Below are 27,779 nucleotides of genomic sequence, written 5' to 3'. Positions count from 1 at the left end.
TCAATATGTGCACCATATGCAAAGAAAATGAGCAGAAACTGCAAATAACTGGAATTTTTCTACGTCCAACTGCCATAACTCTGTCGAAAATTGCTCGGTCGTACCCAATATCGAACTTGACCTAGATATTATCATGATAAATCTGTATACCAATTTTTCATTTCAATATGTTCATCCTCTGCGAAGAATATAAACGGAAACTGTTGGTGGACCGACCGACCGACAGACAGACAGACAGACAGACCGACAGACAGCAGCAAAGCAATATGCCCTCCCTTCTACGAAGGGAGGCATAAACTGACATAAAACCACAAGAAAATGCATACTGTGTAGTGTTGCATTGACTTGATTGTATATCCTTTTATCTTGTTTTCAATTTCAATGAAATACTAACTTTCACATTTATCTCCCGTGAATCCTGTTGCACAATCACACCTGTATCCGTCTGTTTTGGTTGCGTCCGCAACACAGGTTGCGCCGTTCTGACACGTGTTGCTGTCACAGGGGTTGCTAGTTTGGGAGTCTAATTGCACAAAAAACCCAATTATATTTGTAAATGATTTAGATAAACAAATAGTTCTTTACTTGATACCGTTTTTCCTAACGCCAAGTTTTACAAAAATTTGCTTTGATATTTCTATACTGATTATTACGTTAACTGTTTTGCATTCAGGTCACTTGGCATAAACTTTCGAGCTCGTTTTAATCCATTAAATGTACCACTTTTTAAATTTTCTATTAAGCATTGCAATATTGCAGATCGATTTATTTATACCACAACAAACAAAGAAAACCCATGATTATCATTGTTCTTTTAATTCATATATTTATACATGTATGAATAACAAAAAAAATTCCGAAGTAAAAACATTGCATTGTTCATTTTTAGTTATTCAGTGCAAGCTGCAACTTTTTGATACGTGATGTATTACTAAGTAAATCTGTTTTAATTCATGGAATGCTAAAAAAAAGTCTTTAGACTACAATTTATCAAAAATATCACTAAGTCAGTATGAATCAAAGCAATAACATATAAAGCAGATAGCTTAAATTTATGAGTAGGTGCACATTTCAGAATTAGTCACAAACTTTGTTTAACATCCATGAATTGAATTGGCATGATAAGAAAAAACCTTACCAGGACAAAAAAATTTGGACTTACTTTCGCAGCGATCTCCAGAGAATCCTGTAGGACAAGTACAGACGTACTTAGATCCGGTCGGCGGGTTTGATTCGTCACAGGTTCCGCCATTTATACACGGATTTGGACTGCAGGGGGTGTTAGTGCCTGGAATGTTAGGAAATATCTCCATGAAAGGCAAAAACAAAAGTCAGATGACAGGTTAAATACGCACACAGGGTTCGCTCCCTTTTCACTTGAATATAGCTTACTCGTACCTTTATAATAGTACTGCGGTGTTAATACTTGTCGGATTATTATACTAGACAACTTAAAGAATAATTCTTGAAAGACTTAAGTTTGTGTAATGAAATTTGTGTATTATTAATCATTACAAAGCTCAAGATGTTAGTAAAATGAATAATTAACCTAAAAATTTTTAATTTAAAATTGTAATTTTTTATTGAAAATGAATTCATGCAGAATTATTAAAATCAATAATTATCTTAAAAGAATCTACATTCTAAGGAAGGGATTGGAGTCATTAATCCTGCCCGCATGTGGTATTTGTACTTTTGTACACCCATTCACAGACAACACCCGCCAACAGTTAGTAATATGACCCCTTCCTACCCCCTTTCTTCACTGAAAGACGTTGCGCGCGGAGAAACCAGTAGAATCTCACGTGGAACCAATTTTTCGATGCACGTGTTTTAACTAACGACATAATAATGCTGTACATGTACAGGCAGAATAAAATTACTCTGTTAGGTGTCTTGCTTTTCTGAATCAATATTATTAATGACAATTTAGATGGCGCAATCTTAAAGAACCGCAACATTTGATTCTGCATTGAAATACCACAGATAAAGTTAGTTCGATTCTGTACAAGTACATGTTGCAAAAATGCATCTTACCCTGATCTGAGATGAAGAGGCTAAGTGCTCAACAGAATTACCACCGCCATCCAGCATTATTAATTATATGCAACAGCAGAATACCATACACTTCCTATATCTTTATACAAAGCTCTTTTATTTAAGGAGATTTACATGGTCTAAAAATGGCCACGATCATCTAGGCCTTTTAATCATTATTAATAACATCAACAACAAATTGCAATACACAAAAATTAAGATAACTTCACATTTCAAAATTAGCCCAATTTTATATATATGTACGCCTACTTGAAATGAACATGACGAGGCGAAAATAAAACAGGAGCGAAAATTTCACTGGTTACAGTACTACACTTACAGAGGCCTGGACGGAGAGAGATGTTGTCCACTCCTAACAGCTGAGGTCCCATGACACCTTCTATGCTGATCTGTAAATAAGTCACCCACTCTTACAGCAGATTTAAGATTAAGCAAACATAATAGAAGTACACGAATCTAGAAAAATAATGCTACATAATCTGTAAGTTTTAGCATGATTGTGTGTTGATGTCTGATAATATAGAAAAGCGAATTCATTGAAGCAAAAAAAAATGAATTTACATGGAAAACATATGAAACCAATAATAAACTAACTGTAAGCAATTGAGAATCTCTGTCAAAAGTAATTGATAAGCTATTATAGACCTCAAAGTACAAAAAGCATTATAATTAATATTGCATTGAGCCCATGCGTGGATCGGGGTGGAAAGGGGGGGGGTCAAGACACCCCCCCCCCCCCCCCCGGAAAATTCAAACTAATAAAATTCACATTGAAAAGTTTGCGGGAAAGTCCTTGGAACCTGCAACTCCAGGAAAAAATTCTTCATCCACGCATGGAATTAATGGAGTCGGTTAACAAAAAGATTTGCTGTATACCCAGAAGAAACTGCAAATATCATAATCCATTACTTAACTGACTTGAATTCGGTTTGCAACGACGTCGTTTGGAGGATACGTCCCAAGTTTCTATATTTGTATATCGAATATCGTAGATGACCTTTATATTTGATTTTTTTCCCCTTTGCAAGGTCAATCTTGGGTCACACGGTGCTGCACCATGCAAACAATGTCAATATACAAGTTGCTGTCCTTTAAAAAAAGGACTACAATACGTGGACCATTTGCATGTTTCCAACGAAAACGTGAAAGCCTTAAGATTATCAAAGTTTCCACCGACTCTAGCCGCCTACTTTCAACCACTAAATTTGTTCATTGGATAACGTATTTGTATAGCCCTTACTTTCTATCTCAGAATTTAAAGGGTTCATACTTCTAAAATAATTATGATCTATCTATGAATGAAGTCTGCATATATAGTATCAGGCATTCGGCGAATTCTACTATTTGCGCACACATTACTTTGTTAACTATGCAGTGACAGCTTTGTTTAAATTAATTTCATACTTTTCTTGAGATTCAAACTTTTATACAGAGACTTCATTATTCAATCAAACTTAAATGCTTAAAAAGTTTTAATCGGGAAGTACTCTAGCCTCGCCTACTATAAAAGTAAAGTTATGTTACATATGTATACGGAAAACAACATCGTCGCAAACCACGGTTTTGAGTCCACAAGTTTTCTATGGAGAGAATCGATGTGAATCACACGTGGGTCACCGACGATGGGAAAACAACAAAACATTGCAAATTATGCTATTTGATGCATGTTGTAGTTTCAGCATAACATTAACTTATTTTATAATACTTACAGTTCATATCACATGGCGATTATTTCTTTAAAAGGAATACTTTGTTTCTGTACTGACTACTGTTTACCGATAACTTTACAATTACAGCGCCCTTTGAACTTATGTGTGCATATGGCATGGAATCCCGATCCCGATTCAGATAAACTTGTGCTAGCCTGGTTCCCTGAGCTACCCATTACGCACAGGAACCAGGCTAGCTCATGCGCAGGCTGAATTTTCCCCATAGCATCCGGTTTAACCTCGCTTATATATTTTCTGCGTGGACCTCAGGGTCCACGCAAAAAATGGCACAGAGTAATCAAAATTTTTGTTTTTGAAATTTTAAAGTATTTACAGAGAGCTGTGAAAAATATAATCATTAAACCGACAAAGGGAGAAAACACATATGAATATACATGTAAAGGTCGTATATTTCAACACCGGAAATGCATGGACAAGTCCATTTTCAAGATATTTGTTACATATATCATACAATGTTAATCATTACAAATTTTATGAAATGCAATGAATACTTATCATTACCACTAAGTTCTCAACAGCTTCTATGGACACCGTCTCCGTCTTCCAGGAATAATTGGTGGTCGTTTTCAGGTTCTTGACTTTAGTTTTTGTCTTTCCGGTTCCTTCCACGTACACGTTGAGTTCGGTTTGAACGCCTCTATCTTCGAAACTCCCGAGAGAGTAAACGAACGACAAGCAGCGGTCAACAGCTGAAATTCAAATCAAGTCCATCAAGTGTCACAAAAAAGCACCATTAAGAGACATGCGCAGATCAAAAGGGGGCCGGGAAAAAAATAAATGCGATTTTTTCATTCAACTAGATAACCTTCTTGTAAATTGTCATATTCAAGTACAAACTTGTGTATGAATTTGTTTTAAATGATAATATTTATGCCCCTGAAATCTGTATAGAACATGACAACGTTGCAAAATTCGACACTTAAAGCATTTGATACTTTGGTTTTGTGTCGAAAAAGTATTATCATATTAGACAAAACAAAGGCAAAGCAGTTGCAGGACACTAAAGACTTATTTCTCTTTACTGATCATAGACAGTTAAGTTTATTACATATCATACAAATTTGATTTCATTCAAATTTAACTTTTACAACTCTAAAAAAAATTAACTTTTTTTCAGTCATTATTGAGGTCTCAGTTCCCTTCCTTTTTTACCGAGTTTAAAATTTATGATCTATAAATAATTCTTACTAATAAAAGTGTTTATTATCAGTATATAAGAAGAATAAACTTTAGGAGGAAAATTATATAAAAAAAAAAAAAACAAACACAGATTTATGCAGTAAATTAACGAATTTCTTACAATGATGTTTATTAAAAAAAATATTTAAAAAAAAATTTGGAAAATACAGCAGCTATATACAGTAGACTTGTATACCTGTAAATCTAGCGGTGGTTTTGAGAACAGCCTTAGACCCGTAATCCCATTGGACGCTATCATAGTATGGAGTCATCGTAAGGAACTGATACCCACTGCCACGAGTTATCGTTCCTGCCGAACAGCCATTCCAGCTACATAGCCTCTATAAATAGACAGAGTTTATGCGTAAAGAATGTACTGTAAAAAAATATACTCTTAACCAACTTTTATTGGCGACGACTTTATTTTGCGATTAACCGGAGATAAAGTGTTTTGTAGAGATAGAATTTTTTGGGTTAAGTTGTCGATTATCTAGAAAATTATATGACAAAGACATAATATGAGGTTTTGTTAATTACTAACGACGAATGTCTCGTAAACATCGCTATAATTTCTCGAACGCGAATAAATGTTGGTTTACAGTAATTGATACTGTATATTTGGATTGGCAGTCAGTCAAGCTACAGTAGATACATGTAGTAATTACAGAAAACAAACATGATAAGATTTAATACAGTTTATTAAGATGTCAAGCTATTCCAGCTACATAGTAATAACAGAAATTATTAGTTTTATTTTCGCGTCGCAAATTTTGCAAAAATAAAATAGCGTAACCTTACTACTTGCGACAATCATTTTAGCGATTTTAAATTTTTGTTTAACCGATATTATTTCTGCGATGTTCATCATATACGATACTCAACTGATCGCTAAAAAAAATATACCGGATATACTGTTATCGAGTGCAAAATATTTTTGTAATATTCGTTAAATCTTCGTCTTTGTTACTGAGTATATACAACTGTAACTAAACATGTATGCTGATTAGTTTCAAACAAAAAATGCGTTTGCAGTAGAAAATTCAAATGATTTTATTATTCTAATTTTCTATTGATATTATAACTTAGTAATTTCGCGTATTCAATCTGAGGACTCTCATATGAAAGAAAACACTGTTACAAAGTGATGTCCATTGATTGTGCAGGATATTTTTTTCTGTATTGTTGAACAAACAGTTACATGTTACAAATATAATTTAAAAACATTTTCCCTCAATCGCTTATTGTTTCTCTTTTCTGTGTATATGCACGGTAAGATCATCACTATAAATATAGTTAAAACTGAAAAAACGCACTTACTGTAAACCAATTTTTATTCGCGGCGACTTTATTTCGCGATCAACTGTCGATAAATTGGTTCGCGATGACTAATGTTCGCGACCAAGCCTTATCCAGACCTGTATTGTTATAAAAGCTATCGACAAAGGATCGGTTCGCGACGAGAAATATTCGCAACGACAAGGCTCTCGCTAACCTCGCGAAAAATTGTCGCACGCGAATAAAAGTTGGTTTACAGTATATACATGTATATGTGTTAACTTTATATGAGTGTTATAAGTTTACCGTGTTAAAACTCCACAGAATGTCTGAGGATGGGTCCTGGTCAAATAAACATGTCCCAAAGTCCTCTTCAAGGTTACAAAGGTTATAAGATGGCGCTATACGAAAAGTAAAATGCAAGGTATTATCATAATTATTGTAATATATTTATATAAATTTGTAATTAACAATATTCTGTCCGAAAGTACTATGACATAAACATCACTTTATACATCATTCTGTCAAACAACGCTGACGCGGGTTATGTTTTATTTTTCTGCAATTCCCGTTTCCTTCATACTCACATGAACCACAAAAGAAATCTTCTTTTATTGTTTAAACTCAAATACCTCTGAACTCGTCGCAGTTTTTGCCTGAGAGGCCATTTTGACAGGAGCAGGTGTACGATCCGTCACCACTTCCCTCGGTACAGAGAGATCCTGTTTTACAGGGAGAACTGATACACCCTGTAAACAAAGAAAAATAAAAACTGTAAACTTAACTATATAATAACTGTATTAAAAACTTAAGGCTCTTTTACCGAGAGAAACATTCATCCTGTAAACAAAGAAATATAATTCCTGTAAACACATTGCATAACCAGCAATATGGAGAGAAACTGTGGTGAAAAGGGCACTTTTTACAGGGAGAACTCGCACATCCTGTAAGGAAAGAAATATAATTCCTGTTAACACAACAATATAAAGATTCTTATGTCTGATATTTTTTACATACAGAGTGTTGAATGCATATCCAATACAGATCCCTAGGTAAAGAGAGATTCTGTCACAGAAAATCAGTTTTGTTTTTCAAACACTACTCCACTGAAACAGTAACAGTATTTTTGGTATAAAGTAGAAGATAAAGAGCATGAAAGTTTCAAAAAATCTCAAATCTAGCTCTAGACACTACAAATAATCTTTTAGATAGCCAAAAATGCAAATTTAAATCAACTGATTTTATTTTACTATTTACCAGTCTATACTATTGAAGAAAAAAAATCATTTACGATGATGCATGCATGCCATGAGGTAACACTTGCAATTGTATCAAGATTCAAAAAGATGGGACACAAATTGACAAGGTACCTGATTTCACGGCTTCCACTTTGACGGTGAAGCCTGCCCCGGGTGTGTGAGTCTTTTGGCTGTTGAATCGGATCAGGAATGGGGACGCCTCTCCTGTGTTTGTCTGACTGTAGGTTCTCGGTGTCGTAGATTTACCGCATATTCTAAGATAACGAACATGATAAAATACTTGTATACATGTACTAATAACATACAATGTAAATATTTCTTTCTGCGTTACATTGTATTAAGCTTATACCATAGGAGTATGTCAAGTAGATTTTCTGTACAAACTATCAAATTACGACATAAAATCATTGTACGTAAACAAATGCAAATAAAGGTGTTTTTTTTTTATTTGTCAGAGTCATGACGTTTTTTGATAGTAATGGGTTAATTATTAATCGAAATAAGACTATTTCGTGTGATACAGGAAATGTGCATCAATGTCTTACTCTTTCCCTTTGTCCCCTATCAGATAGTATCGTAGTTCTATCCAATGGTAGCAGTCGTCTTGGCTACTGAAGGGAAGGTCAACAGAGGTCACTGTGGCCTTTATCAGGGAGTCGGACTCTGCCTAGAAACGGAAACCACCAGAATATTCTGAATACGACTTAATATAATCCACGTGGTGAGAATTAGATAAGTCGTGGCCGCAAGAGTCTAAACCAGCTAAAGTTGAATGATCTTGCATTTGCAATAGTTCTATTTTTTGGGCCAAAATTTATTCTATGACAATTCAGGATCTTGGTTAAAAGACGCATTATACATTCAATAATTTAAGTAATTAAAAATGAATCAGTGGACTGCATTGTAAACAAATAAACAACTTAACGGAAAACATCTTTTAAACATTTCAATACTTTGATTTCTAAATATTCTAACCAAAACTGATAAAATTTTAGGACCATAAAATCATGCTTATTCACGCCCTTTAACAATGAATTAGACGCAAGATTGCCACTTTCGAACAGTTTAAACATATAAAAGTAAGAAAGTAAAAATTAACGGCGACTAACAAGGTTAAGGTGAATATATATAAATCTTTTTTAAAAAAATTTACGTCACACTTCCGTACCTTGACAAGCCAAGTACATGATTTGCCTGAAGAGTATGACGTCATACTTATTTCCTCAGAACCTCCATTTGAAAGAACTATGGTCTTACCACACCCTAGAAAAAGTACAGTAGAATTCATACATGAAAAGTGGAGAATAATATTAATGTTGAACTTGTTTTACATTCAACTATTAAAACATTTACACATGTAAACTGGTTGTTTATTGCTTACAGTGTTTTAAAGTCTATAAAACCATTTTCATTATTCATTTGACATGGAAGTACCAATAAGTACTGTAGTTACCCTTACTTCTACACAACATTTTCTTGTGAAAACAATAATTTTCCAAGGATATTGTTTTCTTACGAAAAAATATTGTTTTCTTTCCGAGAATATAGAAGCTTCCTGTGATTATTATTTAGATTCATATAGGATGAAACAATAATTTTTAATAAATCCTATAATATGTAAAAGATAAAGCCAGAAGTACAAAAGACATCTCCAACAAGTACTTTCAATACTTTGATTAATGATTATTCACTTTTCACTGACCTGCATCTGTATCGAGTTCATCACAGGTTGCGCCCTTGAGCCCGGAAGGACAATGGCAGTGGCACGTGGATTGGTCCAATGCCTGCATCCGGAAACCCTCGTTCTGACAGGAAACCGTGCAAGATGCTATAAAAACATAACCAAAGCCGTTACAGGTGGATGTTAACGGTCTGTTCGGCTAGTCGGATAATTGTATAAGTAAATATGTAATTTCTTCTATAATGACGAAAGAATAAACTAGATAAAACACGTGATTGCGGCATATATGTTTGACAAATACCAACTGAAGTTATGAACAAATCCTATTTTTTAAATGTGTTTAAAACTTGTTTCAATTCTCAGCCTCTGTTAGTTATTGAATGATGTTAGTTACTCTCTCTCTCTCTCTCTCTCTCTCTCTCTCTCTCTCTCTCTCTCTCTCTCTCTCTCTCTCTCTCTCTTGTTCCTTTGTTCGTTCGTTCGTTACTCCAGTTTTAATTGGACGTTGTCTTCGTTTTATGTAAGAAGTTCAGAACTCACCGGAAGGGCAACCATACTCCTTGTTCACTTCCGCCATGTCATAGAAAGACAGGTCGTATTTGCTCTCCGATATCAGAAACTCGAGGTTTTGATCGGGTATGGTCATTGTGGCTTTTCCGTTTGAAGTAAATGCCTGCAATATGATTGGGACATAAAAATTACTTTTAGAAATAGGATATTTTTTCAGTGTTACGCACGACATATAAATGGCGTGGTCATTGCTGAAAATGCCTTGCACATTATGTCAAAGCTCGTTGACGAGAAATTTATATTAATTTGTGACTATTTATTACACCCATATTAAACAGAAAGATTGCATTTATTATTGTCCTTTTCTATTTCTCGATTACGTTTACATAGTTTTGTGTTTTATTTTACTAATCTTTTGACTGTGTTTTGAGCTAAAAAAAACCGTCCGACGAAATCTTCTTTTCTGTAAGCCCCTAACCCTTTTATCGACCCATTTCCTCATCTAGAGGCATTGTGACTAGCAAAATGACCATCGGGAATTTCCGGCAGAACTCGGAAAATACTCTTAATGTTGATCCCAATCCATTTGAAGTATTGATAGAAGATGAATGTTATCTTCATTACGTTTGTAAATTTTACGGTTGGATTTACTGCATTTTAGATCCAGTCTTCACTTAAAATAGATTGCCCGACCTGTTTTAGATTAATGAAGCTATCATGGACAAGGAGGTACATGTGATAAATTCAAGGTTGTGTTCCGCTTGTAAGAAAGGCATGACCATTTTCATTTTCCGCTTGTCTAGAGGACCAGCAACTCGATGGGGTTTTTTTTCATAAAATCGTATCGCTACTCGACGTTTACTTAAGCACAAGTTAATGATTAAGAAAGCAACTGCAATTGCTGTAATTGCATCAACGCTTCTGTAATAGGGGATCGTCTTGAACACCGATATAATACATTTAAGCAATCACAACTTTTCGGGCCAGTTCGGCAGAGATCGGAAAAAAAACACGCTCTGTCGGAAATGTCCGAGAAGTTACGATTGACATTTTAGTAGCTTTTCCGAGCTCTACCGGAAAAGTCCGTGAAGTTTTGATTGTGTGCCACTACATCAAGTGAGAAATGACCTACCGTCAAGTGGTACTGTAGAATGGAGGCGTAGTCGTACACCTCGTTGTTCTTTGTATGCATATTGAGGGCGTACTGGTCGTTGTAATTACTGACGATATTCTCCCAAGTGATCTTCACGAAGTATTTCCTCCTGTTTCTCTGCTGCTCGTGGAGACCTCCCATCGCATGGTGCATTTCATGAAGTACTACATATTCCTTCAAGTGGAAAATAGAGAATGTAAGATCTAGTTTTTCACAAATCAACCTTATTACATGTATATTTGAGGTGCATACACTGTATCAGTATTTTCACAATATTAAGATATCTGTTATTTTGTACAAAGTTTTTGAATTTACTTGGTTGCAGTAAATACAAAATTTACATGACAACTTTACTGCAACACTGTAAATTCAAAATTTACAACATGACATATCTACTAATTTTAATCAGATTGCGTGAATTTATCTTTTGTTTAATATCAAATAAATATTTCTGTGATAAATCACAAAGATGAAGAATTTATAATGAAAGAAAACTATACAGGCAGAATATCAACGTAAATGTAACAATTGTAGCTCATGGGTGAAAAGTTTTAAAAATAGTTCTATCAAGTATTAATAATATTATTTATATGTAACAATTATTGGACTAGACTATATACGATGTTTTAAGCGAATAAACGCAAAATAGCCATTAAATACATGTATAGTTGCATCCTCAGTTTACTTAAGTTATGTTCATCGGTCGCGATCTTTGGGGAAAAAAGGTACTTTTCTTTCTGGTTTCTAACAGCAATTTTTGTATTTTAAGGGTTTATAACTCTGTCATAATTTGACATCCATTTTGCTTATAATATCTTGATTGTCCGTCACTTCCGGTCCGCTCAAACGGCATTTTTGGAAAATTGCGTTTTAAAAAATTTTCAAATTAAAAAATTTGGATATTTTTTAAAATCAAAATATGTTTTAAACTTATCAAATTTTAATATCAGTAGGTCGTCTGTCACTTCCAGTTGTCACTGAAAGTTATTCTAAAATTTCGATTTGTAAAATTTTCAAACATAATATATATTTTGTAGACATTTTTGTGCTGAATACAAAACTAAAAATCGTTTTAAAATCCAAGAACGCATTGCAGAGATGTTGCATTTTAAAAATGACCTTTACCGGAAATCTTATAGTTTTGCAGTGTAGGTCCAAAAAATAGTTTGAAAAAAAATTAATATAGTAGCTCAAACCAAATCTGATTCAGAAAATTGTAATTTTGTACCTTAAATAATTCGGTTTTATAATTTGGTCGTCCTTTAAATTTCCATTTTTTAAGACAAACATAAAATTATTCGGGCTTTTACAGTCGTTCTTAAGATATTTTGATTTAAATAAAATAATTTCATTTTTAATGATTTTGCCTAATTAAATTGGATCTATTAAATCTTAGATTTGAGTTGTGCTTTTAAAACTTTTTCAAAGTTTGCCATTTTCGCCATTCAAATAATGTCGTTATTGTAAATTAACTAATCAATTATTATTAATTCATTTCCCATCACAGAAAGCCCAAATGTTTAGTAGCACAAAAAAAAAAAGGAAAATGATTTTTTCTGTTTAAATACTAACGCACATTTGTAGATAGTAATTATTTAAATAATAAATGCTTTTCTTAAATTGATCAAGGTATCAATCAATATACGGGGCATATAGATTTAAACCCTGTCAGTATCTACAGAGCTATGAATGACAATTGATTTTCGTAAGATATAAAGGGAATCATACTCGGTAAATGTAAATAAAATATAATGATAAACTTACATCCAAGCAGCCGTCCCCCAAGTTAAGATCCTGTCCGTTATCCCGTTTAATGTTGCCAACATATGAATAACACCTATTAATCAAAAAATAGAATTAGGTAGCTTTCATTGGCGGAAAACACTGTAATACAAGTATATAATTATGCAAACAAAGCCACAAACTGGCACAGAAACTATTCGCTTGTGGCCAAAAAATATCATAGCAGCACTTCATACATGCATTGGAATGTAAACGTGTTTCTCATCAACACTTCAAGTTATATTTGTCCATTTTGGGCTGAATAGACTTGATAGCCTTTTAAGTTTGTACATTTAGACTTTCCAAATAAATTTTAATACAGTGATATTACCAAATATGCATCGGACACCACCACTCCCCTCACCCCCGGAAAAGACAAATATCCCTCAGAAACCCCATTTTTCTGGATCTGCGCATATACATTGTACCGGTGGTTAAAAAATATGATAAAATCACAGGCGCTTGAAGTTAAAAATATTGAATAGAATCATGTTTTCCCTTTTAAAAATGTTGAAGAGCAATAAAGTAATTTGACATAATACAGATGATTTAAGTATCAACTATTTACCCATTCTGGTCCCCCGTGATTTTGACGAAATACTGGTCTGCACTAGTTTTGGGTCGCCATTTTACGCATGTTGTCCTGGAAATGTTTGCTGCTGTGTTCTCCACGAGGGCGAGAGCTTTGCTATATCTGGAACCTACCAAATACGTGAATACGTGCTGAACCTATGAAATACATTAACTAAGGGACAAGCCTATGAGATCTAAATACATGAAATCGTGCAGAATCTATAAAATACAATAACTAAAAGACGAACCGGCCTTAAGATAGGTTAATACGTGCTGAACCTATGAAATACATTACCTACGGAGCGAGCCTGTGAGATACGTGCATACGTGCAGAATCTATAAAATACATTAACTAGGGTACAAGCCTATAAAATATGCTTATTTAAAAAGAACTAACCTATGTGACATGTCAATTTAAAAATGCAGAACTATGGTATTAGTTAGTAAATACGTTATTATATATAGTTATTAGTGAAAACATTCTAAACTTTTGAGTGAAATGCATGATACGTGCCGTGCAGAACCCATGGTATAAGTGAATAGATGTACATGAAAATCCTAGGAAATACGTTTACTAACCTACGTGACATGTCAATTTAAAAATGCAAAACTATGGTATAAGTAAATACGTTAATACATTTTTTTAGTAGCATGCTATCATAGTTCATATGTCAGAGATAGATTGAAGATAACCCGTAAGAAAGCGTCATCCCAAATCAATATGAATTATCCCCAATGAATATCTATGAAAAAAATGAAATACCAAAAGTATCCGCAGATAACTCATACGGTATGACGCCACCTGGCCACAGGACGCTTTTGGATATACCAAAATTACGAGTTTCTATAGCCTGGAGATAACAAAAAAACAAAGAAAAAATGGTTAAGGTACAAGTTATTAAGGTATGAGTATACTCCTTTAGTAAACTAGTCCGAAGCTTATATTTTATTTGAAAGTTTTATGAATAAATCCGAAACTAAAACTGAAGTTTACGAAAATATCTCTTTAACTTTACAGTTTCGTTATCTAACAGCAAGAGTAATTAACTTGGTGAAAGTTGTCTCTATTTGAGAGGCAAAAAAGTACCTTAGAAATCGTGTCGGGTTCGTGCGCCCGCCTCTTTACGTTCATGCGCGGATCTAGAGGGAGGTGGGGTAGGGAAGGGGGGGGGGTCATACCCTCTCCCCCATGGTAAATTTTAACTCATCATTAAATTCATATAGTAAAATTACCAAAAATGTTCCTAGGAACTCTCTCTCTCTCTCTTTCTTCCTCATGGCAATCAAAATTATCCCACCGACCTACCCCCCCCCCCCCCCCCACTTCCCGCGCATGACAGCTACATGTATCCTCACCTTTTTGATCCCGACGACTGGGGGTAGGGGGTGTTTGTCCTTGCTGTCATCCTTCTCTTGTTCTTTGTTCGGGTGGAGGTTTTTCGGCTGTGATGAAAAAAAATTCCCAAGTTAATTGTAAGAATATCTTCTATGGTCGTAAAATCAATACCAATGTTTCCATACAGGTTTTGATACGCTGTATTAAGATAATGTATCCCTAAGCATAGCCTCTCCGTTTTCCTGTCGAAATTTACATTCATAAAATAATTTTTCAAAGTCTAAAATCAGATCATGGGTTCGAGTTCTAAGGAATGAATTACGACAGTAACTTTTTACCTCTGCATGTCTTGAAAAAAAAAACGTGGTATAGTTCTCTTCATTTTTAAATTAACCAATGGTTCGCTAGAATGTGCTTCTATGTGCATTGAATAAAATTTGTTTCGCAAAATTCATTTGGGATGATCATTCATGGGTAGGAGAAATACACTTGCTAAGTTTAAGACCATAAAAATGAACAGGAGCATAAAAAAATATCGAGTTCGGGCGAAAACAAAAATGTGCATTGCCCATGAAAAAAGGATACAAAAACGGTACAAAATATCGTTTAAATAAATCGCTTCTGATAAGGCACCTTACAAGTATTTCGAAACCAAGGAATGTATATTGTCGTAAATGTCTTATTTAAAGTGTTGTAATGTTAAATTAAATTACATGTATATGCTTATTTTTTGAATATCGGCGGTCCCAAACACCAGGCTTTGCAAACAAATTATCATATCGCGCTAACGCGGGATATTCAATTTGTCTGCACGACATTGTGCATTATAGGACCGATGATATAAAAAAAATTAGCATTCAATGTTTAACAAGTTTTCGTTCGAACTGAGAGGTTGCGTATCCTATAGATCAATGCAAAATAGACACATGTAACATTAAATAAATAGTGCCTGTTTGGGAGGGTAACTGTTGAAATTGACACCCCGAGACAACCATTGTCAACCGACGCGAAGCGGAGGTTGACAATGGTTTTCGAGGGGTGTCAATTTCAAAAGTTACCCTCCCATACAGGCACTATTTATTTTATTATACTGAATGTCTTAATTTTAAAGAAAATTTGATTGCTTTTATATAAAAATGAAGTGAATTCTACGGCGAACCGTACGCGCATAACATACGCGCATGCAACAATTCGTTGTGTTACCCGTTGCCAAGTGCGTTGCTAACGCTAAGTGTAATAAAACGGATTACCAACTGCGTCTAAACCAATCAGATTTCAGTATTTAACATGAAAGTATACTAAATTTCAATATTACACTGTACGTGTCTGACCTTGACCTCTGGCCTTTACCTCTGACCTTGACTTCTTACCTTGACCTCTTTGTTCCCGATAAGCACGCTCTGGCTCTCGGCTTCTTCTTCGTCGCTCGGGCTCAATTCATCCTAAACGAGTCGGTTGACGAATAAGTTAATAAATATAATTATGTAGTTTAACGAGGCGTTAACATTTACCATCTTCCACATTTATTTTCAATTGTTCAAACATAAAATTTTTAAATTACTGACATTACGGAGAAAAAAATTATAGCTTTTCAAGTGAATGCTAATGACATTTTACTGGGATATAAAATAGCTGGAGGTATGTCAGGCAGAACAATTTATAAATAAGTGATATTATTTATCATATTTTATTACTATCTCACATGACTGAACCCACTTAGGTGGAATGGGACACCCGTCGGTATTGATGTCGATAGCAGAGCATTATAATCAAAATACTTTCTCAATTTTAAAATGCCTAAATATTTGACCAAAAATATATCTTTTATATTATTTTGGTTTTTTTTTTCAAAAGGTAAAAGTTATATGAGCAACTCATGCCTTAAAGACTCGTAGCTAATCCTCATCGCTATTGCGCCACGTTGTTATAACAAGATGGATCGTGATAAGGCTTGGTCTGGCTCCGTCGTCACCAATTTTCCTCAAGTCAATACTCAGCCTCAAATCTGAGGTATGACCTCAAGTTTATGCACTTTTCATTACAGGATTTGAGTTAAGGAATGAGTTGAGGGATTTGAAAATTTTGGTGACGGTGGAACCTGGTTCTGTATACAGAAACCATTTCGGAAAGGAAAAGAATGAAATTGTACGTGATTTTATTGTTTATATCGGTAGGAAGTACGTCAAAATATGGAGATGTCCCACACTGACTTAAGACACATTCTCATTGTTAAGTCTTTTAGAGCAATGCTTAAATTTAGAACAATTATTATAGCTGAATTACCCGTTCTAAGGAGTTATCTTGTCCTCCGTTTGACCTCAATCGACCATCTGTATTAACGCTCTTTTTGCTGATGTAATTTTCAAGTGCGCGTAAAAAGCTGCGCAATTGTAAATCTGAAATGGAGGTACATGTATATGATTATGCATATATCATATAAATGAAATACATGAAGAATGCATGTCTGAATTGATTGTCCATAAAATTGATAGATACTATTTAGTACTTTTAAATTTCCACATCATATACGGATCGGCATGTATAAATAATACTGTAACATTATAAATGATACAAACTAAAATGAGATCAAATTAAGAAATCAATTTGCAAAAGTAAGGTATGTGTATTTTGTTTTTACGTCTTGAAATAAACTGATTTATACAATGTATTGGAACATGCTAAGCATTGGCAAGTATAGCAGTCCTTTCACATTCGGGTACAAGATGACATCATTAACGTTTTAAGAACAGATAAATATCAAATTCTCATAATTTTGAGCACAACAACCCCCCCCCCCTCTCTCTCTCTCTCTCTCTCTCTCTCTCTCTCTCTCTCATTTTTAAGTGGGTTTCTTTAAGTAGTTAAGTTAAATGTTTGGGTTCAAAAAGTCACTCTTTTCGTAGAATAATCCCCTCTAAACCCCCTTTATGTCCCACTACATAGTTTTGAGTTCCGTACCATAGGCGCCCTCTATCTTAATCGATGTATAAATATAAAATTTATCCCCACTACACTATAAAATCATATAAAGCATAGGCATGATTTTTTTTTAATAACCGAAATATAGAAGGGGAACGCTTATATTCCGGATTAAGACTCAAAACTAATGCGAAAACTATTGTCCAATAACGGTGCGTCATGATGTCTGCGCTTCGACAATCAAAGAAACGAATACTTGTTTATTAAGTTACAGAGATGGCATAGAAAGGTTTTGCGCAGGTAACACAATAACGTACCCAAATACCTTTAACAAGCAGAGGATTAAAGAACGCAACTCAGGCGTCCAATTCCATTATTTCATTTTACTACGGATCAGGACGTGTTCATGCAAATGTTTTTATTTTTTAAATTGAAAACTGATAGGGTTTGTTGCGCAGACACTTGTTTCGTATGCATGTTTATGTACATGTGTCAACCCCCCACCATGCATTACCCTGTCCTATAGCACATGTTCTATTTTTCGTCTCATTTTTGAGGATTTAAAAAAGGAAATACGTCTTTGAAGTGCAAATCAATTTAACATAACATTCTTCATAGGCGAGCCTTTTTTTGTAACCCAGATATTTCAAATTAAAAAAGAACAATTTTTTTAATTTTTTTACGGGGATCTACGATGAAAGATTCTGACATTTAATTTCCATTCGGAAATTCTCGGAACACCTCAAGCAATTTTTCAACATTGTCAGCCAAGACTTTTCTTTCGTTTGCAAAGCTAATCCCCTTAGCATTTTATTTTCAAAATTGAAATTGTCAAGTTGGAAAGAGTGCATGTTTCAAAGAACATATCTGAAGACTTTTTTCTTACATTTGTTAAATATCGTCTGTATCTTTGATAAGGTTGAGATATGTCGCATTTATACTATATTACTTCTTGGGTTATTAGTACTGTATATTGTCATCTGTTAATACACGTTTTGTTTTTTCATAGGTCTGTATAAACTGTCGAGATACTAGCTGTTGTGTCTATTTCTTGTACCCTATTGTCAATATACAGTATGTTGTTTTCGAACGTTTATGTTCAAAAATAAAGTGTTTAATTATTTGAAAAGTAAAATGCAAATTCTGGTGGCAGAAAATACCTGGTTTAAAGGTAGCGATCATTGCAAAAAAAAATTATGCTACCATGAGTTATGTATTTTTCTTGGAATGTCTGTCACCTACATGTACATACATGCATATTCTATGAGCCACCAAATAAAAGGTTTATTTCTTCAATTTTTCATACATAATGTATATCCACCATCCATTACCTTATGTTATATAAGATAATTTGTTCTCAATTTTAAGCCAAGAAACTTAGTTTACTAAGATGCTAAGAGAGAACGTGAAGTAGTTGGGTAAACCCCGTGTATACACCTTAACAAAATGTGCGCCATTAACAAATTAAGTAACAATATACCGTAAACCAAGATTATTTCATAATTTTCTGGAGAAAAGTTTGTTTGCGACATCCAATTTTCGCGAGTAAGCCGCACATAGACCCGTGTTGTTATTACAACTATACGACAAGGGCTGTTTCGCTGCGATAAATATTTGCTACGACGAGACTCTCGCGAACCTCGCCAAATTTTCCCTCTCACGGATAATAGTTGGTCTAGAGAATACAGTTGTTAAATGGGGTCTCAGGCAACAGTTGATCTGTCGAACCGGCTCGCTTCGCGTCGGTTGACAATGGTTTCCTCGGGGTGTCAGTTTCAACTGTTACCCTCCCAAACAGGCACTATTTATATAATAGTTATCAAATCTTAATACCTTATTTGGATTTGATATTGTAAGCAGTCCTTTTATGCACATTTATTGTCATAATGACACATATATGAATGACTTCCTATCATAAGATGTTTTGTCAATTATTAGATTTATATTATTTTAAAATAAAAAGGTACGTTTAAAAATACCTTGCAAAAAGGCAGTCGGCAATAGTTGATTTTATTTCTTCTTTTTTTATTTTTATGTATTAACAGTGTTAAGAAACAAATAGAGGTCGCGACATATTCATGTAAAATATGTAGATAAATAATTGGAATAATCAGAAATAATGATAGAAAAATAAAACAGGGAATAATTTAAAAAAACAACAGTTCCATGTAAAGTTATCTTTTGTGTCAAACAGACTAACAACAAATGTCTTCTAAAATAGCTTCCCTTTTGCGATTATCGGACATTATTACTTATTAGGTTTGTTACTGACTGTTTAAAGAAATTTGTGGGGTCGGTAAAGTCCATAGAAGGCGAGGCGGAGCCGAGCCTTCTATGGACTTTACCGACCCCACAAATTTCTTTAAACAGTCAGTTACAAACCTAATAAGTGTTTTGTTTTGTCGAGGACCTAAAGTTTGATATGTAAACAAACGTTTGTGTAGAAAATCAGTTCAAATAACGTTACGTCCGCCATGTTGCGTTATAAATTTTGACGCTTGCCTTTTAAAGAAATTTGTAAGGCAGCCACGTGACGCGTTTCATCCAATGACGTCGCGACATTCTAGTCCGAGGCAAAACAATGTCATTTATTCTCGTCCCTTTGGTTATAAGTCTGAAATATCAACCCATTGGTTGTAGGCATTTCGAAGTGAGACCTGTAGCCTCATTTTTTTTTATTGTATACAATGCTGCATGAAATGTGTTGATTTAAATCAAGGCGTTTGATAAAAAACTGAGGATTCGGGTTTCTTAAAAAAAACCCGACGGCACGTAATACATGTTTGTTAAAGGGATCTAAACACGATTTTGGATGAAAATTTAATTTTTAACTTTTGTTTATAAATTGGTTTACTTGTGTAATTTGAATGATTTAACAAAATTTGAATGTTAGAAGTCAAGTTCCAAGCGAGATACAGAGGAAAGAAATCGTTGTACATGTCTTCTAAACAAAGATCAAGTAATAGATTTGTCCACAACTAACTTAAAGTAAAGAAATTGCCATTTCTTTGACAAAATAACTTGTGCCAACAAGACAAGCTGATTTAATGTATTCATGAATAATTTTATCAAATACAAAATGCAAAATTAGATTGAAACTTATACCAATACAACACATATGTAAATAATATAACAGGACTCGAGCTTTGTTTACAAAACAATGAATTTTAACCTCTGCATCTCGCTTGTAACTCGACGTTTGACTTTCAAATTTTGACAAAACATTACACACATTCATATTGATCGTTTTTTAAATTAAAAATAAAAAATGATGCTCAAATCATGTCCCTGTCCCTTTAACTAGAAAACCGAGAAATAGTGATCTTTGTAGCATTGTCTTTTTAGTAGAATATTTAATTATTTTACAATTAAATGAATCGAAAATTTAGATGAGTGTAGGAATTTAACCACATAAATGTAATTAAGATACCAAACAGTTCAAAACAATTATAAATATTTGCACAAAATTTAATTCTCTCTCGTAAAATACAGAAGTACAGATTTTTACCTTCTGTCTGAGGCGGCGGCGGCGGTGGACTAGGTTTGGCCATTGCGAAGAAAACCCCCACGGCTAGGAGCACAGCAAGACGTAGAAGTCCCTTCATGGTTTGTTCCGAATCTGCGCAATTCTGGACCCCAGCCTTACTTACCCAATCCTTTTTATATACAACCCAGGTAAATGAAGGTGATGGGATTTTTTTTGTGTGTTAAAACCAACGAGGCGGACCTTCGATACGGCAACCCGATCTTTAAGTGCAGACTGAGATTTACGGATGGCCGAAAACGCGATTTTTGTTTTGATCAGGCAAAAAACCGTGACCGGCAATGAACTGTGATTGAACCATTTTTAATGATAATAGCAAATTGCCGAAATAAGTTCCAAATTCTGTATATATAAGGCAAAGCAGGAATCTATAGCATCTTATCAACTTTAACATTTTTTGTACCTGGTGTTTTTATATACAGTTTTATGATTGTGTTTTTATATACAGTTTTATGATTTATCCTTCTTTGAAAAATTCCTTTTATGAATTTACCTATACATGTACGTTCATGTTTGTACATGTGTTTACATCTGTATATTTGCATCATTATATACTTAAATTTACATCTACCCAGTATGATTTCCTCTAATTCTTACGGAAACTTATTGTAATTCATAGCTCTGTAGAACTTGACCGGACTGAAATCTACCAACCCCGTTTACCGATTAGTCAAAACCTACAGCGACTGAAACTGACAGGACTGAAATCTACACGCCCCGTTTACCGATTGGTCGAAACCTACGGCAAAGAGAAGCATTTTATTGTTAAAATGAGTGCGAATTTTCTACGGGTTTTCTCAACTTATCCGCAAGTCTCGCACTCTGTCACGTTTTCTTACCCCCGCCCAAATATCGCTCATATTTCAAGACAGTAACCATAATCACACGGGTGATGCTAAATTATCAAATACTTCCGGTTCGAAGTATAACCAATATAATACGAGCTTGGACTTTGGATAGTTTTGTCAAACAGCATTATGACGTAGGCATGTATATTTCTTCGTTGGCCACTCAGCCATGAGTCTTTGAAATCAACAAGATTTGTCTGGTTTTTAAGCTAAGGCTACGCAATTTGTGTATATTTCACTTGAAACCAGCTTAACTTGTTATGATGCAAGAAATAGACAGCTACGTCCTACCGAAAGTCCAAGGTCTTGTTAAAATGGTTCTATTTTTGACACAGCCCCTCGCATCAACGCTTCAGTGCCCCATTTTCAAAAATTTGTAGTACTTTCAACATAACTATATCGACTACAAAAAATTAATATAAAATGGATTTTTGTCAGGGATTTAAATTACAAATATGAAGGAGAACACATAATTGTGTAGCATAAACGTCGGAACCCCCCCCCCCCCCCCCCCGCCCCGTATTTTTTTTTTGGCAAAGTTATTATAATACATAACCGTAACCAGAGACCTTTTTTTGTCAAGATTTTTGATAAGTTAACCCCCCCCCCCACCCCCCCCCCCCCCACCCTTGAATTTGCTTTCGACACCACTGCGTAATTTATAAAACTGCAAATCACGTTAGCTATCTAGAAGTTCATCCTCACAACGCAATGAAAACAGAACTTACCCACCCCAATTATACGGCTCTTCCGAACGCGGAGCAATCTGCAGAATGCGGAGCACATTGTAAGTCACACGAAAAAACTCAGGTCTTTAGCTTTCCTATATTAAACTCAAAATGTTGAATTCAAATTTATTTTAAGTCTAAATCATAAAGGGGTGATAAAGCTTTCAAATGATACAAAATTCTAACAAATCGAAAAAGAATTTTTTCCGCTGTTGATGTTTAAACATCAAATTCGGCGATAATTTTGTGAACAAAATATTTCAGAAACAAATGTAACCGTTCGACGCCATTTCAACGCAATTTTTAAGGATACCAATGTGTCAAAATCATTAATCTACATTCTGTCAAATTTTCAAGTCATTAGCTTAACTTTGTAACGAATTATGTGCGGAACATGGTCAATAAAAATTGGATCGTACGAACGCGGATGTCGGTTCTGCTGAACGTGAGGAATATGTTGAAATGGAACTGACAGAACGCGGATATCATTGAACAAATACATGTCTAAACGTGTAATTTTTTTTCTATTGTAGCACATATGATAGATGCAGCGTGCTGTAACTTCCTATCAAAACAAAAGATTTAAAAGATATAATAGACCATTGCATGGAAAACCATGGAAACGAACTTCTGAAATATAGAAAGAACTTCGGTTGAATGAAAACAACGGAAAATTTATTTACCAAACAAGATTACATTAATATGTTATTCCTTCAAATGTTGTTATCGGATGTGTTATTTGATATTTGCGTTGAAATATACTATACATTGATCGCCATTATTCATATCTATAAATCATATTCGTTCGGGCATAGCCCAATATACTAGATAAGAAGTAAATTTGCTGCATACTCAAAAAAGGAAAATACAGTTGCTAAGCGATGAAGTTTATGTTATATTTGGATATTTCAAACCTCACAATTTTTTTCTTTCTGTGTGAATTGTCGATATTGTCGTATGAGAAAAGAAAAAAAATTCTCATCTAAAACCTGTTTATCTAGTTAGCTGCGAATGCAATGAGTTCTTTTTTTTAGATATATCACATTAGGCTAAACAAGGTTAAAACAATTATCTATTGTATATAAAAATATCAACTATTTTCACTAAACCCTGAACATTTCTTTTCAAAGTGCGTTAATATCGACGATATCAACGCACTTTGAAAAAATATATTTTTTTTCAAAGTGCGTTGACTATGTCCCAAAATTAACGCACTTTGAAAAAAAATTTCAAAGTGCGTAATTTTTCAAAGTGCTTTGAAACAAACCTGCATTCAAGATCGTAGCTGCTACATGTCGTAAAACATACATGTTAAAATTCGCAATAAGTTATAGGATGAACAAAATATCACAAGATATAATAAATTTCATTTTTCGTACAATATTGAAAGTGATTACTAAGGTAGCCATCTTGAATTTGATGCTTAGCATTAAAAATTTAGGCTATATCTACGAATATCTACGTAGTTGCTATGTTGGCTTACCGCGTGAAATTAACAATTTATGCGCATGTAATACATTTGTAAGTCTTTACAGTTGAATATTTCCTATTTCAAATCAGAGAAAGGAAAGTTGAAGATTTTTAAATTAGCTTTTTCGTGTGAACTAAACACTGCTCCGCGTTCTGCGGAGTCCTACGCGTTCGGAAGAGCCTAGATGTAGGTGATACTGAAATAATGTTTCTTAAGACTTTTATTCCACCACCAGTAAGCATCTTTATTCGATATTTTTAATTTCGAATCATTAGGCTAGTGTTTGTTTTATAAAAAGTCGACAACTGTTCCTCGTTCGAGTCAATTCAAATTAAAGAGCATTCGCAACTTTGTGTATGCCAACAAACTTGATTATTCAAGTCTTCTGATCAGTATTTCCATTTAATCAGGTGATTAAGCTCTAAGAGAAATTATGTAGAGTTAAAAAACTATTTCAAAGTTTATTTAAAACAAACTTTACATTAAAGCAGATTTATCTCCGAAATGACGTACTAAATTGTATTGCGCAAGGTCACAATAACCGCATAACACAACGTTGCATCATCGTTTTAATGTAAGGGAGTGTCTCAAAAGCCTTATATAAATCAAACTGTATGGGATAAATAGAACATCTATAATTGTGTAATTTTATATTTGCTTTATCCAACTCGTTGAAATGTTTACAAGCCTCGCGATTTAGTACCGGAAAATTGGCAGATAACTCGCAATTGTTTTAGATATTGTAAACATTGTAACACACTTTATTATGTCATTGTTTTAGCACGTGGAGGGGGTCATACATCTACATTTAGGAGTGGAGTGTGACGACCATCTAACCCAGAGGTGGGGGCACTCTCTTCTATAGTTTGTTTTACCATAAACGCGAATGAAAAAAAAAATTGGAGAGAAAAGGTGGTAAAAATTCATCGTTGTGGCAAAACTTTTATCATCTCCTTTTTAAAATTATGTTCATCTAACCCGACAAAACTGTGCTTACACTGGTTAAATGTAGGATATAAAAAATTAAAAGGCTGACATAAAAATTGTTGGGGGTCAGGGGCTCCCCCCCCCTGCCCCCGTGCTGCTACCTGCCAATTAAACGTCACAGCTTGATGCCTGTACTCAGGAAAGAAAATATCTCAAGTGTATATATCTAACCATCTTCCCAAGTCAAGGGTTTCTGATCCGCCCTGCTCTACATATTTAAATTTATGTAGAGCGGAGCGGATCAGAAACCCTTGACTTGGGAAGATGATATCTAACAAGCCTTAGTACGTATTTCTTTACTTTCTACAGCTCTTTTTTTCTATTGACTGTGTTGTCATATTTTGGTAGTGTGCTTATTTTAAAGTGCCATTCCTAATATTTCCAAGTGTATATTACTTGACAATATAAACGTACATTTAACTATTGTTGACTTTGCAGTATTATATATCTGAAGTGTCATCTAATGTCACCTGGATTTAGACAATATGTTATATCATATTGAGTTGTTTCTTAAGTAATGTCACGGAATTATTTGTTTGTCATTATAAATAAAAAAAAAATTAAGCAGCAAAATGCGTGACGACCGAGGGAGTCCTTTGGTCAACTTCGTCTGCAGAACATTTTACTCTCCATGGAAAAAGGTTAAAATTGTGTTATCAAATTGACTCTTAAAAGAGTGAAATTCAAGCTTTTCATTTTTTTTTTATTCCGGGTTGTTTTACTGAAGTGTAAAGTACAGATTCATTCTTGCATTCATCTTTTTCATTACATTAACATGGATTGCAATATACAAGGGGTCTATTTACTAAACAGAAGGAATAAACCTCAAATGCTTGTTAATATTTTAATGTTTGGTCTGTGTGAAAGTTTCTTCTTTTTTTTTTTTTGAAAAAAAAACTCTCTATATTTTTCTCCTGTTTTGTCAAAATGTGTGGTCTACGACACGCAAACCTATGTAATGAATGCAAACCCTGCATGCAACCTTTATCCGTGCAGAAACAATATACATTTACTTAGTCTAGACAACTCTAATACCCAAACTATAAAAAGAAAACTGCATGCACTTTAATAGCAAGATTACACCAATTTCAATAGGAAGGGCGTAATTTGAGCACATGAGAATACATTGTATGTGTAATTCCCTCCTGTCCAATTAAACTGACTTAGGCGATCACATCTCTCTCTCTCTCTCTCTCTCTCTCTCTCTCTCTCTCTCTCTCTCTCTCTCTCTCTCCGTACCATCAGGGAACACCTCTCCCCCACCCAGAGGCAGAGACCTTCAATAATTTTTATTTTAGCTCTCCTCAAAACTGATTAAGTACTAGAAATTTAATTCAGTTTTTAAAACGAAAAGATTCTATTATTCCCTGTCCATGCATCAATTATTTTTTAAAAAAATATAACTTTTTTCTTTAGAACTGTCTTCCACCACGAAGCGACAGCTTAAGGGGGTTATGGGTTATGGGTTTTGTTACTCCCTTTCTTAAAACACTAAGACGCTCTCTGCTTCAACCATTATTGCTAAAAAAAAAAAAAAAAGGTTTTAACACATTTTATTTCAATTTAGTCGTTCTCTCTTTATGTAAATAACTTGAATCAACTGTCAATGTGTTCACTTTTGTAGAGTATATAGACTATTTTCCCTGTTTACAGTTGGTAAAAAATCGCTTTTGAAAATACAAATCATACTTCAAGACCAATTATTAGAAACGGAAATATTCACCCTGGTTTTATTTTCGTCCTCCTTGTTAAATAGTGGAGCGAAGTTAAGCATGGGTGAATTCATATGTTTTAAACAATCTGTCTTTATTTACAACTTTGTCTGGGAAAAATCTAGACGGGGCGAAACCGTTTACAAGTGGAAAAGAGCGAAAATAACACGGGGCGAAAATAACCCTGTATACAGTATTTACTACAGTGGATGAAAATTTGTGTTTATCACAAAAGCAATAATCAGTGCTTTATAATTCGTTTTATATTGATATTTGAGTCTGAGACGTTGTTCAAAGCATTGCTAATACTAAATAGCTGGTAAATTGCTTTCAACTGGTTAGGAAAGAGATCGGATTTTGATTGATTTTATTTTTAAAGAAAAAGAGGTAAAATACTCATCATTGAATGCAAATACTGTTGATACGTCATCTCGAACACTCATTTTATAAATACCATGGAAATATCAAAGTATCTTTTTAATCCCTCCCCTATATTCTTCTTTAAGTATCTCTACCTCAATATCCCAATTTTTCGGTTATCTCGAAATTCGTTTCCGTTCCTTTGAGTTCAAGATAACAAAGTTTGACTGTACATATCTATATATTACGAAATTGCTACAGTTATGTTTCAATTGAATTGATGTAAAGCTACAAAATGTATATCATATTGAGTTTTACATTAAATTAAAAAATGTATATCATATTGAGATTTTAATTAATTTTCTGCTTTTATCCTCTCATTTTTTTAGGTTTTTCTTAATAATTTTTTTTATCTATTCTATCATTTTGGATATTCTTTTTAAAATTCCTTTGAAACACATAGAAGTACGGAAAAACGACAGAAAAGCGAGCCAGCAATGAATTCCCTTACAGATATGTGGAAGAAATGTCAGGAGGGCTGACTGGTCGCAGCCATTTTAGACTAAATTTAGATTAACCTCCTTTAGAAGAGAAGCTTTCTATGATAAAAAAAAACCAACCAGGAAAATGTAAATTTTAACGCTTATTTTATAAAAGTACATGAGTTTTTAAAA

General features: G+C 34.1%; 1 protein-coding gene across 5 annotated transcripts in view; it reads right to left on the bottom strand.

Moving 5' to 3' along the window:
* The window catches only part of LOC128172873 (neurogenic locus notch homolog protein 1-like), a 36,017-nt gene extending 14,902 nt beyond the window's left edge, over positions 1 to 21,115 (bottom strand). For all 5 annotated transcript variants that reach the window (XM_052838581.1, XM_052838583.1, XM_052838584.1 and 2 more), the window contains exons 1-20: positions 20,964 to 21,115; positions 16,820 to 16,932; positions 15,907 to 15,978; positions 14,557 to 14,643; positions 13,964 to 14,051; positions 13,196 to 13,328; positions 12,610 to 12,682; positions 10,825 to 11,019; positions 9,723 to 9,855; positions 9,204 to 9,329; positions 8,670 to 8,764; positions 8,047 to 8,168; positions 7,613 to 7,755; positions 6,875 to 6,991; positions 6,549 to 6,643; positions 5,164 to 5,308; positions 4,290 to 4,477; positions 2,378 to 2,447; positions 1,163 to 1,288; positions 395 to 523 (exon numbers count right to left, since the gene is read on the bottom strand). In XM_052838581.1, coding sequence (XP_052694541.1) covers positions 395 to 523; positions 1,163 to 1,288; positions 2,378 to 2,447; positions 4,290 to 4,477; positions 5,164 to 5,308; positions 6,549 to 6,643; positions 6,875 to 6,991; positions 7,613 to 7,755; positions 8,047 to 8,168; positions 8,670 to 8,764; positions 9,204 to 9,329; positions 9,723 to 9,855; positions 10,825 to 11,019; positions 12,610 to 12,682; positions 13,196 to 13,328; positions 13,964 to 14,051; positions 14,557 to 14,643; positions 15,907 to 15,978; positions 16,820 to 16,932; positions 20,964 to 21,060 — 2,347 coding nt within the window. In that variant the 5' untranslated portion in view covers positions 21,061 to 21,115. The remainder of the gene's footprint in view (positions 1 to 394; positions 524 to 1,162; positions 1,289 to 2,377; positions 2,448 to 4,289; positions 4,478 to 5,163; positions 5,309 to 6,548; positions 6,644 to 6,874; positions 6,992 to 7,612; positions 7,756 to 8,046; positions 8,169 to 8,669; positions 8,765 to 9,203; positions 9,330 to 9,722; positions 9,856 to 10,824; positions 11,020 to 12,609; positions 12,683 to 13,195; positions 13,329 to 13,963; positions 14,052 to 14,556; positions 14,644 to 15,906; positions 15,979 to 16,819; positions 16,933 to 20,963) is intronic.
* Between the last annotated feature and the right edge of the window lie 6,664 nt (positions 21,116 to 27,779).

This window comes from Crassostrea angulata, chromosome 2 (genome assembly GCF_025612915.1).
Source record: "Crassostrea angulata isolate pt1a10 chromosome 2, ASM2561291v2, whole genome shotgun sequence".
Taxonomy (NCBI): domain Eukaryota; kingdom Metazoa; phylum Mollusca; class Bivalvia; order Ostreida; family Ostreidae; genus Magallana; species Magallana angulata.
This window is presented reverse-complemented; position numbering and strand designations above follow the sequence as displayed.